A 16,156-nucleotide genomic window follows, 5' to 3' on the forward strand; every position below is an offset into this window, starting at 1 on the left:
TGTGTGTGTGTGTGTGTGTGTGTGAATGTGTTTCACCTTTTTTTTTTTTATCTGAACTATCCATGTTTCATGACTTGCAGTTATTAGAGCATTTGTTTAGGTTCAACGTCACTTTTCACCATGATGTGACCATATACTTAATCTTAAAATGTCTCTCTCTCTTCAGTGCGGATGTAAACCCAGAACATCATGTGAAAATTCTAGAGGCACTTATCATGGTTGGAGGTCTAGTGGAGATACAACCTGCTCCAGGTAGGACATCAAATTAGGTTCTTAATCTTCTAGAGCAGCGGTTCCCAAACTGGGGTGCGCGCACCCCTAGGGGTGCACAGACCGACCAGCAGGGGTGCGCGAGAGAATTGCAGTGTTAATGCATTTATGTTACATTTCAGCTTCATTAGATTGTCTGTGTAAATGCATCTAAATGCCACTTCAGCTGCTTCTTTTTCTCCAGCAGTGGAAAATTTGGTTTTGTTAATACTGATTTTATTTGATTGGTAACAGCCCTATAGAGTCTTATTATATTAAGTGTAATTATTAATATGTATACAGTGAGTACTTGACGTGGATACTTGTATTGCAGTAAAAAATTTGGTGTTTAACCGGAGTACGGTGGTGGGGGTGCCTGACATGTGTCAAACACTAGAAAGGGGTGCACGCTGCAAAAAGTTTGGGAACCACTTTTCTAGAGTATAGGTTTGTCTTCTTGGATGATCTTTTATTTGTATACCTTATATATTATATATTTTTTAAAACTCACTTTTGGGACTATGTGATTGTAAGCTTATTGCATCACCCCAGGCTTCAGTTTTTGAGAACCCAGTGGGTTTTTATATTTATATTGATAGCTAACTTGTTAATTATCAAGAACCTTTTTTTAGCTAATTGTTCCAGCTGGTATCCCAGCCTGCCAGCTAAGACCAGCCTGACCAGTTAAAGAAGTGGCCAAAACCCTCTAAAACCAGCCTGCTGACCAGCTATGACCAGGCTGGGTGACCAGCTAAAACCAGCCAACAGCTTAGGCTGGTTTTAGCTGTTTTTTGTTTTTCCCCCCAGCAGGGAATTATATTAATTATCTATTAATTGTTTCTGGTAGATTTTGTCCAGACAAGTCATGCTTCTATGTCTTTGAGGGTGGACATTTCTGGAAGTAGATGTGAAAGTAGTGTCTTCTGTGGATGTAGGCCTAAATGTGTGTTTAAGGAAGAGAGGCTGAGAAAAGTGATTGGTTGATGAGTACTTAATAAATGTTCATGGTAAGCTTGTGAGGGCTACAATAATAAGTAATAGTGCGCGATACTTGCAACTATAGGTACTTGCATTGATGCAGCTTTTTTACTCCACTCAGACCTGATGAAACTTTGTTGTTTTGGATCTTCTGGCTTGACACTCCAAACGTTGAATCCAAGAATCCAAACTTTGAGTTTCAGTCATTGAACTTCCTGCAACATAATATAAATTAATATAGGCCTATTAGATGTCTGGAGATAGTCTGGAGTCCCAGGTAGTCCTAGGAGGTTAACATTAGCCTCAGCTTTTTGTAATAAAGTGCATTAAATGTGAATTATATCAGTTCAGCACAATAAAATACAGTGGAGGATTTATGGTTTCCATTTTGATGCACTTAAGTAACTCACTTTGAGCAAACCCTGGCAATTATGAATGATGTACATTAATTTCTGAATTTGCAGTACAGCATTTTTGGATTTAAACCAGCAAGCATGGATAAACATATGGGTTCACAACAAATCTGACAAATACTTTAATTCACAATGTAACATATATTTTAGTTTTTACCCAATTTCTCTGACACTCAAAGATAGAAATAGTGATTAAGTTTGTCAAAATGCATTTGAAAACGTAATTGGAAACGTTGGTCAACACAGTCTTTGACACAGAGGCTCAGTTTGGGGTGAGGTAGATTATAACTTAGAGCTAATGAATGCACCACCCATGGACACATACATAGATTTATGGGGCCTGGTGTGACCTTCTCTTGCTGCTGTGGGGTCATAACCTTAGCCCCAAAGCAAGACTAGAGGTAATAATATCAGTGGCAAGCTTGAGCCTTACTTAGAACCAACATGGTTATAAACTATATTCATAAGCTATATTCAGTGATCTAATTCGATTGGCTGTCATATACACTAGTGTTTAAAAGTTTGGGGTTGATAAGATTTTTTAAATATTTTTGAAAGAAATGCCTTATACTCAACAACGCTGCATTTATATTGCATTTATTTATTCTTGATATTTTTTCTGCTTAATATTTTTATGAAAACTGTGATACACATTTTTCAGGATTCTCTGATGAATAGAAAGTTCAAAAGAACAGCATTTTTTTTTTTTACATTGAAAACTTTTTAACATCTTTACTGTCACTTTTGATCAATTTATTGCATCCTTGATAAATAAAATTATTAATTTCTTTCAAAAGAAAATCTTATTGACACTTTTTGAACAGCAATGTAATAACTTTCAGTTTATAAATGTAAACATTTGAAACAATAGAAAAGTTTTATTCCACTTGCATATTTTACATGCACAGTACTACTAGCCCTCGAGCATCCTTGTGAATTTGTGTGGATAAATTAACTCAGAATCTGCAGAGACTGTGAGCGCAGGCTCTCCTTCCTAATGGTTTCATCATCTCTTTCACTAAAGGGTACATTAAGAGGAGTCAGAGGGCAAAGGAACCTGAATGGGTGGCATACGAGCAGAGTGAACCTCTTCACAGCCCAAAATGTGATTTATACAAAAGACAAAAGAGCAACTAGAGCAAAAAATAGGTTAGAACGCATCCATTCACATCATAACCCATCAGTTTATGTATGACTTCCTTTTTTGGAGGCAGCCAGTAATGTACCTAGAGTGCTTTAGCAAACAACTGACCCCTCCTGCGCCTCCAGCTCTCTAGTTTGGCCCTAATATGTTCCAGCTTGGTAAAGTTTGTTGGCAAAACATTGCGTTTAAAGAGCAATCTTTTGGGGGCCACGTCCGGCTCACTCTCTCTCTTGGATGACTGCACTTGTCAAATGCTGATGGATTCACTGTGGCTGTTAGCATGGGCTCTAGAGAGAAAGTGAGAGAGGAAACAAAAAGGAAAGTGGGCAAATACAAGTAAGCAAGGAGAAGGAAATGGCAAATACAGTTTAGGAAAGGTCACAGCCACTTTTATGGTATTTCTGTCACAGTCAGGGACTTCTGTTCTTCTACATTATGGAGAAACAACAGAAAAATTGTAACTTTTAGAGCATTTTTTAACATATATATGAGTCATATTTGCTCAGTTTCAAAACCTAGTGAGCATTTTAAGGCATCATGTACACTACTGTTCATGCTCACAGACTAAAGCTAAAGCTACAGTATATTCAGTAATATTTTGAAATATTATTGCAATTTAAATGTAAACATTTAAACATTTTATAAATGTAAATAAATGTTTAAAAATGTAAACTGTTTCATTCTAAAATGCTGATTTGCTGAAAGAAATTTCAAATGAGCAGCATTTATTTGAAATATAAACCTTTTGTAACATTATAAAAATTTACAGCATTATAAATTTTTTATCAGTTTAATGCGTCCTTGCTGAATAAAATGATCAATCTTTAAAAAAAAGTCATCCCAAACTTTTGATTGGTAGTGTAGTTGCACTGCCAACACAAAGGTTACAAAAAGTAGGCTGTAACTTTATGCTGGCTTTTAGAATACTTTGATTTATTTACTTTCTACAGCAGCCTCACATGTGTCCTTTGCGGGGAAGGTAATCCCATAATGCATTTCAACATGCTCAGTGAAAAAATAAGTCCAAGATGGCGGACAAGACAAAAGAAATGTCGAGTGGTGAAATAAACTAGGGATGAGGTGATTCACTTTAAAAGATCGTAGTGTTTTATTTGTAATTTATTTATGCAAAATTGTAGGCCTATATAAATTTAATTCATGGCCATTTATCGGTTATCGACTATACCATGAAAATAATCATCCGCCAGAATTTTAATACCACTTATTAATAAAAGATAGATCAGTGTGATTAAAAAATGATTATTCTAACTGAGCGTATGCTATGTATGTTTATGGTGGGGTATCATATTGTTTGCTTTCTAACACCAAACACATGTAAAATCTCAAATTTAAAGTGTAATCATTTTAAAAGAGTTTAGCATTGGTATGTTGCTAAGTTGCTTTAGAAAACAGATGCCTATGTAGGCAGTATGGAGTGAGGCAGCTTGCTAGGTTTTGGAAACAGATCGACCAAGCTATCCAAACTCTAGATCATCTCAAGGCCATGGCCTGCTGTTTTTCTCTTTTGTTTTTACTCAACCATTGTCTTTCCAGTTCTTTCTTTCTTTCTCTCTCTCTTTCTCTTTTAGCAATGTGCTGAGCTGACACATTAAAAAAAAAAAAAAATTATTTGCTTTGGCTGAGGGAGTGCTTATTTGTGTGTTGAAAAGTCCAATCTATCTGTTACTCTTTCTTTCTCTCTCTCTCTCTGTATTTCTCTGTCCCTCCTAGCCTTTGTTTCCCATCACAAAAAGCTGTTCTCGGTCATGCCCTCAAGCACTGACTTTAACCTCCATATATACACAAGCACACATGCATACGTTCTCTCCTGAGGTCATGTTGCAGCCTCATGGAATTCCCCACTGGCTGACCTGGTGTCCCAGATGACCCAGTGAAAATGACCAGTGCTTTCTTCCGCAGCCTCTCAGCTGCACACAATCACATGCTTCAATGTACCATGTAATAATCTTTGAGCTGCTCACTCTGTGGCCTTTGTTCCACAGCCCTCTATCTTCATCCATCTAAGGTCATTTGCAAGCACAAGCTCAAATTTGGCATTCTGCTTGGTCATACAGGCCCCAAGCCTGGTCATTATGGGTATTTGTAGCACTCAAGCCTTGAGAGTGGGCAGTTAACATGAGAGTAGATGAGGTGAGGTATAATGAATGCCGGAACTATTCATGACATTCTATACTTAGAATGCTTAGGATTGCTTTTTTACTGTATATTTTATATGATATTAGTGCCAAGCTGTCCTCACGCGCCATGGACTACTTCATCTGAGCTTTAATGCTTAAGAAGAGAAGATGCTCTCTCTTTCCCCCTTTCTCTCTCTCGTTCCCTGGTTTCTCCCTCTGATTACACCATTTCTTCATTAAAGAGATAGCAATCTTATTAAGGTTGCCTCAGTTGCACTATAAAACACATTAATCTTCCTTAAAGGATCCCCTGCCTTCTCTTAGCGCGGGGCGAATCAAGCTCTGATTAAGATGACGTGGACGATCTTAAGATGTTTAGCTAGTTTTACCTCTGTTGACAAGGTGATCCGGAGTAGAATTGGTTACTGGTTGGTTACTGGTTACTACATACTGGTTTCTAAAATTTAGCAACGTAAACCCCCGCAGACACACACACACACACACATTTTGAATCATTTCTTCTGGCAATTTGCCACCTAATCTTACTCAAATATTTGATATGAAATGGCCAGTGTGGAAAGTACAGGCATGAAGCCAGGACACTCATCTGCCCAGTACTTTTACACACATTAAAAATTATGGAACAACGTCTACACATAGATAAAAATCCTCACTATCCAGCACAGATAAGAAAGACTCTGATTTGGGGATCTTTTAAGTGCTATACTGTAAAAAAAAAAAAAGAGGATTTAGTATCTAGTATGTCTGCATGATGACTGTGATGAGCTGTTATTTGTACTTATACCAAGCATTCAATGCTTCATTTGAAACGGCACAATAATGCAAGTTCAAAATAGCCCAAACTTTCTTTTAAATGTTTTTCACAATAATAATTTGAATGAAAATGCTTTTGGCACTGCAATACCCAGTCTGCAGTTATTCACCATCACTTTATGATAACTCTAAACCGTGCTTCCTGATAGACAACACGGCCAAAGGCGCAGCTATGTTACTGTTTATGTTTGTCTTGTTATCGGTAGCTGTGCATTAGCGGTCCTTAGGTTTCCCTCAAGGTCTGTTTCATGAGTGTTTCTCTACCGCTAGGCTGTTTTTTTGTTGTTGTTTTTTCAAAATGAGCAGATGATTTTAATCCTAATAATTTGGCCTGACAGTCCTTCTGTTGTGCTGAGGCAGTAATTCTACTTTATATGTATCTGGCATACACACACGTGAACTTTTCACTGCCAGCTTAGCTGCTAGCATATGATATGTGGTTTTGAAATGAGAGACTTTCCATTAAAAAGTGACCCAAAAACCATCAATACATTACACGTGTCAGGTATATACATTGTTCGGGATGGATATGATATTAGCTGAGATTTGTCAGTTTCTAAAAGCTTCATTCTGATTGTGTACATGGTGACTGACCCCAGGTCAGTATATGAGTTGGGAAAGCTTATGGTCTGTGCTCCTTAGACATGCAAAGCTCATTATCATGGAGACTGGTTTGCATGTGCGTACTTCATTTGTGTATGTTTACGCAGAAATTATGTGAACGCACTAATGAACTAAGAATTTACATTGGTTCCTCTGGCATCAGCTTGCTTACTTCACTGCCTCTCATCCAATTATGTGTTTGCTCAGCCATGACATCATATGCTGTACGCATGAGGATTTATTTGGACAGATTTACATATAGACAAAAGAACGGATTTCCTCACAATCTGATTGCGAAAAAAATAAAACTGAATGTACAGACTCAGAAAAGGCCCAGTGGACAGTAGTGCATGAAAAGTATAAGCATGTGTTTGTGCGTTTATGAATTTGAGTAAGTGTGTGTCACAAAAGAATTTATACCACCATAAAAAGCAAGTAAATCCTAACACACAGCTATTCGACCTTGACGCTTTCTCTCTTTTTCTCCCCCTCCTCTTTTTTATTTTCTCTGTGTCTTGCTTTGTCTCTTCAGGGGCAGAGTTGGAGAGACAATCCGGACCAATTAATATAACAAATTACGCGCATACATGCAGAAATGTCATATGCAGATATACTGGCACTTTTGCCAACAAAGGAAATTGGCTGAAAATAAAAGAGAGGGGAAAAAAAGAAAAACTGCCTGGGTTTCAGCTTAGCAAAGAGAAATCCCTGTGGCTGAGGAAATTGTTTTATGTGCCAGGAATGAACAGAGTATCAATGAATTTGATCTTGGGATGCAAAGGACAAAATGATCGCCGTCCCCAATCTGATGTCTTTTATGTTGGGACATCTGATTTTTTATGCACACATGTCCATATTATGGACACACTAAGCACTTTTAGTATAGTATAGTCTGAGAGAGTCACTATATCTCACAGTGCTATATCATAAATTTGTCGATAATTTACATGTATTTTCATGCCTTGCAAGCTTTCTGTGACATTTTGTTGTGAAATTACTTTTGGTAACTTTTTTAACTTGTCAGCTGGGTAAATTGATCTGTGTGTGCTTAATAATATTTATTAGACCACCTGTCATAATAAAGAGAAAACAAATATTTTAGGAATCTGTCAAACTTGTTTAAAAGTAAAAATGTATTATCATTTATTAGGCAAGTAACAAACTGAAACAACTAAATAGTCTTTTTTCACACATATTAACCAAAAAATTATATTGTGTATGGCCTCCTTTGGCCTTGATAACAGCTTGCATTCTTGCTGTAATTGTTTTATATACTTTTCCACAGTCTCTGTTGTCATTGACTGTAATTGGGCATCTGAATAAAAAATGATTAAAGTGCTTTACTATTTTTTTCTGCCATTCTTATAAAACAGTAAATTCGAAAATGCATGGATAACAACAATAATTAACAATAATAAGGGCAGCTGTGGCACAAACCTTACATTGGGTGGTGGTGGTCTAATAAATTTGTTAAGCACTGTGTGTGTGTGTGTGTGTGTGTGTGTGTGAGAGAGAGAGAGATAGACTAAGGCAAGTACAAAGGGAGTCAAGCTCAATTTAAGTACAGCTTGAGTTTGAATTTCCTGTACTCACTGGAGAAGAACGTAAAAACTTTTTTTAGTTAGTATCATTGATATACTATTACAGTTTTTGGTTATATTTTTTCAGTTATTTTAGTTTATTTTAGTTTTGTTACATGTTTTTGTCACTTTTATTAGTTATTCGTTTTTGTTTTAAATACAGTATGTCTATGTAGTACGTCTAGTTTTTATTACGTTTTAGTTTTCAGTTTTAGTTACTTTACTACTTCAACAAAAATTAGAAATGCTGCCTAGGCAATTAGCTGAAATAAGATAAGTTGAAGTTTTTTGTATTTTATTTTATTTCGGGGGGGGGGTTTTGTTGTTTTTTTTAGTTTCTTAATGAAAATAGCCCTGCCCTGTAGTACGTAGTATAACACTAAAGACTGAAATATTAATAACAGGAAGATGCCTTTAGACCCATGAGCTTTAGGTTTGACATCATCACGTTAGCTTGTCAGAAACTGGCGTGTGAAGAGATGAAGGGTGAGACAGGAACAAGCTGTCAAAAGATGTTTGCCGTGACATACGTGTGTTACCTGAGAGGCAGAGGAGCAGTAGAGCGAAGAGATGAAAGTCAAACTAGCAAGACACGAGTAACTTCAGCTCAACGCTGCATAAATGAGCAGCGGAGGCTTTGTCCTCTGTGAGTGAGGCCCTAATGCGGCGTGATTTACGAGGCTCAGCCCCGAGCTGGGGTTTTACGGCTTTTATGTGGCCAAGCAGTGTGTGGAGCGCAGTTTATCAGGTCATCTGCACTGTCTCCGATACCATCTCATTCTAGCCTGCGGAGAATAATGGTGTGACATTATGGGCCTTTAGCAAGCCCTTAGAGCAGGGGGTCAAGGTTAGCCCGTATAAAGATGTGAAATGGGCCCTGATATTGTCCTGAGCTGAGATGTGTAGAAACAGCTCTAATTTCTCTTCACATTTCAATAAAACAGCGGCCTCACCTTTCCTCTCATGGGCGGAAAGGTTTATAGGCAGCTGGGGGATCGTAATGGTCAGGGTGGCAAGATGGAAGCAGGAACACAATGACATCTCAGACTCACACACACATGCACAAACAGTGCCCTGAGACCTCACACACACAGCCCTGCTCTTACACACACATTCACACTGTTTGCCCCGTCAACATGTGCCTCATGAACACCCATACACACACACAGACACACATGCGCACACCCACAAGTGTGGTCTGTATATATTGCCCCGTCCCCTAGTGAAGAAGCATGGATAATGAAATTTGCTCTCAAAGGAGTAGCAATACTGGTTATATGCTTTTTGTGTATTTGATATTGATGACTTTTTTCTTTTTTTAAATTGTTGATATCATATTTTAGTTTTACCTCAGGGCAATAAGTTGTTGTAAGCCTGGAATATTAATCATTTGGGTATTTTATTATTTTATTTTATTTTAATCTATGACCAATTTATATACAAATGTAGTACCTTAAGAAGTAAACAAAAAAAGAAAACAAATGTATATTGGTAGGTCCCAGATCAAACCTGGTTAGTTGTAATATTACTAACTTTTCATATGACCAAATGTTCTGTTCTGTTCTGTTCTTTAGCTTAGAGCAGCTGTCTCTCTCATCCCTGCTGTCCTCAGACACACACACACACACACACACACACACCATAACATGGCTATGACCATATGACCATGGCTCTTCTGAACGTTTTTCACCTTAGTGCCAAAGGTCAAGTTGATTTGACCCATGAGTTTCATGCACAACCACTCAGTATCTATTTCTGATCCCCCTATATTTTCTTCCTCCAGGGTTTTCTGTCTCTCTCTTTCTTTCTAGTTGTCTACCCACTCTTTTTTTTTCTACTCACGATGACAATCGTGCTGGGTTGAAATGACACTTCAAATGTCTTAATATAATTGCTTTAGATGCAAATTTTGTTTTCATTTTGATCAGTATATCTATTATGTTTTATAAATTTAAACCTAACCAACTTTTTTATTAATTTTTTTGCTTAAAGTGCTGTATTTCTTTACAATAATAGCACCTTTTTTTCTTTCTTTTTTTCTTTTTTTTTATTATGCAAAGACATGCATTTAATGCATGCACTTAAAGTGTGGCTAACCTAATGTGTAGCACACTTAATATTCAGCACAGTAGTGTTTTTATATTCAAAAATATTTTACACAGTAATTGTGTTTCCCAGCAGCCTCACCTGTGAATGTATTGAAAGTAAGGCATCCGTTCTGCGATGTGATTATGTAAGTACTGTAAGATAACCCTTGACAGAGCCTCTTCTTATCTGATGTGGGCTGAGCACAATGGCCTGGGATGCAGCGTGCCGATTTAGCATCACAGAAGCGCTTGAGCTCACAATAAAAACCTCTCCCTGTGGGGTCTGACATCTCCAACAGCTCCTGCCATGAATGTGCAACATGATACTCTTTATTGAATGGCTTATTGCTGATGGAACAGAGACACTTTATCCCTAGCAAGCTTCTCTTCATGAGGAGCCTAGAAGAATATCCTGTCCATTATTCTGTTGTACAGTACATAGCACACCCTGCCATGTATCAATTAGTCCTGGAGTTCAGAATGTCCTGCTCTGTTTATTGTATAAGCCTGTTGAGGACAGGGTGGATTTGGGCCAGTATGCAATTTTTCTTCTTTCTCAAACATTCCACTATGTTTTCCTCTGAACCTAGTAACTGACTGCATGCACTAGGTTAAAACAATTTGTGGTAGACACAGTATGCCTATGCCTTATGCTATTGTGTACATCATTTATTCTGTACTTACAGGAATAGTTTACCCAGTTGTTGAAACTCACCCTCACCCTCAGGCCATCCAAGATGTAGATGAATTTAAAGAAAAGATTTAGAGAAATTTCGCATTACATCACTTGCTCACCAATGAATCCTCTGAAGTGAATGGGTGCCGACAGAATAAGAGTACAAACAGTTGATTAAAAAACATCACAATAATCTACAAGCAATCCAAAAGACTCTCCATCTTTTATGAAAATTATGATTTTTTTTTAATCAGTGCTACGTGACTAGAGAAAACAGAAGAAGGAGTGTGCTATTCCCTTTTGCAAAAAAGGTTAAGAAAAACTTCAACACCCATAATGCCCTGGGCTCGATTTGACTGAGTGGGGGCACAAAAATGCTTAAGTATGATCTGAAGTTTTCACAAAAGCCCTGGAGCTGCCAAAAGACAGGACATTTTTTTTATTATCCTACTTTTGAGGTCCAAAAAAGAAAGAAGGGTATATGCCATTAGAACAACACAAGGGTGAGTAAATGATATCTTAATTTTCATTTTTAGGTAAACTATCCCTGAACTTTAGAACTATACAGAGGTGTCACATCACAATATTAAAATTTTATCAGCAGTACCAGTGAAATTTCACATTTTTCGTCATCAGTTTATTTACAAAAGCAATAACCAATGTGCCACAGAATACACTTCTCAATTTAAAAGTAAACAGAAAGTAATATAAAGTTAAATCTTAATATAAATTAAATTTACATTTAAATAAATTATATTTGAACAATTGAATATATCCTTCAAATATATATTTAAAAATCCAAATAATTACTCAAATAAACCGCAATAAAGAACAAAGAAATAATTCATAGTTTCTCTTTTTCTGGTCAATATTTGTGTTTAATTAATATTAACAACATAATAGACAGCAGCAGGTTTAATTTACACAGCAAGGCCCAATGCACAGATCCAATATTTTAGCACATCTGGCTTTTTGTTTTACGTTTACAATCACTGAAGGTAAATGGAATGCGTTTACGTTAATACCACAATGGGCACTTTTTGTCCAAGAAGTGCATTTGATCGGTCAGGCATGCAGCCTTTAAAGAGAACAAATACGGATTCAGAAGAGGCTGCCTGTTGTCTGTCAATGAGACAGCACTTGACTAACCTGTTCCATCAACACAAAACGGTGTTCTGTATATACAGTATATGAAATTTTATAGAACTTATTCTAATGATTATAAGAAACTCACATCTATTTTCAACAGTATCTTAACATCCACTATCATTCATATGCACATTCCCCACATCAATATATCCACACCCATGCCAGACCTAAATGATAGATTTGGAGGTTGCATGAAATGGGTGGTTCTTTGGTTGCAACATTGTAATGCAAATCCAAATACAGTTAGTGTTGGAAAAGGCCAAACTCTGCTCTCTTATTGAATTAGCTAGGCAGCGCTGGAGCTCTGTGGTGCATGGTCTTAGGCCTGTTCTTCTTAATCTGACTGGCTGTTATAGGGGCATTCTGCATGGTTGGCTAAAGGGATTCTCCCTGTGCTAATGAGTTTGGATTTCATTACTTAGATATTGAAAGAGGCTCCCTCTGAATCCAATCAGGGCTGCCGTCTGGCTTTCAAAGCAGTTGAACAAGGTTTTGCTGGGCATGGGGTTGAATTATGTTTCAGACGGTGAGTGACGTGTTGAAATAGTGTTTACTTCATTGAATGGCAGTTTTGGTCTTGTAGGCCAGTCAGCAGCTTTTCTGTACATTTGTATGAATATGAAATATGTGCAGATTACCAATAATGTTGCATATTTTATACAATTGAAAATCATATCTGACAATAAAGCATTGATTTCTATAAAACAGCATTAAAACTGATTTTACTCAGGATAGCTTGGATCATAATTCATGGAAGTCCAGGCATCAAACCCTTTAAATCATACAAAAAAACTATTGTTCTTGCATACACTCAAAAAAGTACATTTATCTTTTGTCTAAATTTAAGATTTATCTGTTGAATTGCATATAAAATTTCCATCAATTTGGATTACACAGAGTTAAAATAAACAAACTTATTAATTTTGTAGTGTTGCATATTTGTCAGTCATCCATAAATGAAACCAGTAAGACTGATGATACACGGGGCAACTTTTTGAGCAATGTTGCCATCAACGGGTAGCCAGGTGAAACACAGGGCCCACGACCAATTTAAAGTATCCAGATAGAAATTTGTTACCCATTCTCAATGGGAAAGTGGCCAAGCAACATCGCTCAAAAAAAGTTGGCCAGCAAAATTGCTCAAAAAGTTGCCCCGTGTATCATCAGCATAAGATTTCTGCACTCAAAAAATCAGGGCATAGTTTACTAACTTTACTAACATAGTTATTTGATTTTAGTGAAATAATCATATTTCAAATGCATTTACTATGTCTGTATCAAAATTTATTTATTCAGTTTGCTTAGAATCATCATAAATCAGTTCATTGTGAAAACAGATTCAGTTAAAAAAGAATGAAAATGGTTAAAATACGGCTAGCTTCGAAACAAATGAAATGCAGTTAGTATGATATGAAACCAGATTCATTGATGATAAATATATAAACCTGGTTATTGTGTTTTTAAAACAGATTCAGTTACTGTTACAGAAATCTTAATGTACCTGTTTCTTACCTGCTTCATTTATGTTTGATTGATCAAATATGCATCACATTAAGTTTATTCATTTAAGTCAAAACTGCAATCCAAATAGATGGAAATGTTATATGTAATACAAAAACATAAATTTTAAATATAGGCCTAAATATTTTTAAACATCTTACACAGTCTGTCAGAAAACAGCTGCATAAGTAATTGATTGACTTTATAGCTTGACTGTCTCTTCATAAATCAAATTTCTTCAAGGCAGGACAACCTTGAATGTCCCGAGATCCATGGCAGAAGATACATAATCATTTTGATTGAAGGCAATTAGGTGAACAAAGACCTTTGTTCGTGCAGTTAGATTTGCATTATTGCTGGCTTTTAAAATCTGAAAGTAAATAATGTGAATCTATTTTCCTGCCCATTTCTTTTCTACATTTTGGAAAAGAAGATTTTAATAAGCTCATTTCACATTTTCAACACCAAACACAAATAAAAGATTTTGCTTGGGTGATTGCAGTTTTGTTAACATTTTATACGTAGATTTTTCTGTCTCCCACCCAAAAACCTGTAAAAGTAATGGTTAAAGAGTAAAACACAATCTGACTCCTGTTGCTATCAAGGCACCGGTGATCAAACATAAATAAAAAATTTTCAATATTTTCCGCTGGTAAAATTTATGAGCTTAGTCTTTTATAAACCAGTGCTGTTGTGCAAAATTATCTGCACTCTTAAAAATTGCTGTTAATTTACGGCAAAATTTTAACAGTATAATCCTGTTATGTTTAAAAGCAGCGCATTACTGTTTTTTTACGGTTGGTGAAATGACGTAGACAAAATTTAACGGTATTTTACCGTATTTATTGCACGAAGGAAAGAAAACAGTACTTAACAGTATTTTGGGAACAGAAAACTGCAGCGAGCACATGTGGATTTTCATCCGTCTTTATACTGTGATTTAACCGGTGAGTGCACCTTTGCCTTGCTCCTTTTACACAAAATACACGTTTGCAATTGCAAATAACTGTAATAATTGTGGATGCTGAGGTTGTAACTGTTTTATACGTCCATTTCAGTGCTAAACCCGTCAACGTGCCAATGGCGTCATAGAGTGGAGCTGGATTTCTGATTCAGATATTCCCCGATTACAAGGTGAGTTCAATCAAACATGATATACTATAAACTCTTCTGCAAAGTAAGCCTTTAACACCATAGCAACGAAGTAATATTGATGTATCTGTAACACGCTGAAATTATTGTCATCTCGTTTGCTAATTTTAGCTTGCTATCTTTTCATTTATTGCCTAATATACCTTTAGTGTATATTAGACAAAACGTTGATTTCGATAACGTTGTGCTTGCAAATTTGGGTATGCTTGTTCTAATTTGTACATAACTGTATTCTGAAGGGAGTTTTTCTTTACTAGTGTTGCTGTTTTGTTTCTTTAATGTTGGCTCTATTTTGGATTGCTTCGATCCAAGTTAGCTTGATAGAATAAGTTACGCAATAGAATACTCAGTAAGAATAATTCCTGTTCAAATTCCTGTTTTAGTGTTGTTGATTTGTATTGTAATGTTACTTTGCCCAGTACAGTAGGCTAATGGACATTTTATTTCGGTGGAGATTTTTTTTTTTGTTGTTGAGATTTTTTGAATTAAGTTTTTTCATGCCCAAAGACTGTCCATTTTGACTTGTCAGCATGTTTGCGTGTCAGTTATGTGGGCAGCAATGCAGTACTCCAGTGGCCTTTGTGAAGCACATGAGGATTCACAGCAATACCCCTAACTTGTTTCTTCATTGTTGCATCCAGGACTGTAACAGGAAGTTCGCAAAATTAGCAGCTTTGAAATCACATCTTTACAGACACCACAATGAGTGTATGGTGGTGCCTAGATCACATTTGTACCCTGCAGTAGACCTTGCATGCCATGTTGACTTGTGTAGTGCCAAATGTGATACACTAACTCAGTTTTATTCCCATCGTAAAGTGCACATTAAAGAGGGACGAAGAGTGACATGCCCCTTTAAGCAGTGTGATAAATCATTTTCAGTGATATCCACCTTTACCTCTCACGTATCAAGGAAACATAAAAATTCAACAGAGGTAAACTTAAGTGAATCCATTGTTGCCACATCACTTGTGACTGAAGCTGAAAGCTTTCAAAATATTGACAGTGATATGATGACAGAAGAACATACTGGTGTAGTTGGAAATAGTGAGAATTTGGAGGTTAGTCCAGAAAATATCGATGAGACATTATTTTTGAAGAATCTTGCTCTCTTTTATCTGAAATTAGTTATTGAAGATGGAAGTTCTTATTGAAGATGGAAGTTATTGCTTCCATCTTCAGTCATTCAGACGATCATTGAAGACATGCAGTCAGTTTATGATGTCAACCAGTCACATCTACTTTTCAAACTAAATGAGAAATTGGTTGCACTTGGGGTTCCAGAGGCTTCCATTAATGATGTCATGGACAGTCTGAAAGCAGACGATCTCTTACGAGCATGTAATAGCCACACACTAAAAACAGACCAGTGCAGGAAAACAGTGTTCAAGAACAGTTTTAATTATGTTGAACCTATGCCCATTTGTCTAGGACATAACGAAGCTGGCAAAGAGTGTTTTTTACAGTATGTCCCTGTAAAACAGACGATTGAGGCCCTTTTTCATTGTGAGTCTGTGTGGAAGCAGTACAGAGAAGTACACAGCCGTATCCAGTTGAAGGATATTTTTGAAGATGTGTGGGATGGTGAAAACACCACAAAAAACTTGGCCCAGACAGAGAGGTCATCTTTAGGCTTGATACTTTATCAAGATT

At 36.6% G+C, this 16,156-nt stretch overlaps 1 protein-coding gene across 1 annotated transcript in view; it reads left to right on the top strand.

Annotated features, from left to right (window-relative positions):
- pik3r3b (phosphoinositide-3-kinase, regulatory subunit 3b (gamma)) overlaps positions 1-16,156 on the top strand; it is a 163,935-nt gene that overhangs the window by 91,830 nt on the left and 55,949 nt on the right. The window contains exon 7 of the mRNA XM_016523812.1: positions 167-252. Within this exon, the coding sequence (XP_016379298.1) occupies positions 167-252 (86 nt within the window). The remainder of the gene's footprint in view (positions 1-166; positions 253-16,156) is intronic.

This window comes from Sinocyclocheilus rhinocerous, unplaced genomic scaffold (assembly GCF_001515625.1).
Source record: "Sinocyclocheilus rhinocerous isolate Xijiao unplaced genomic scaffold, SAMN03320098_v1.1 scaffold690, whole genome shotgun sequence".
Taxonomy (NCBI): Eukaryota; Metazoa; Chordata; class Actinopteri; order Cypriniformes; family Cyprinidae; genus Sinocyclocheilus; species Sinocyclocheilus rhinocerous.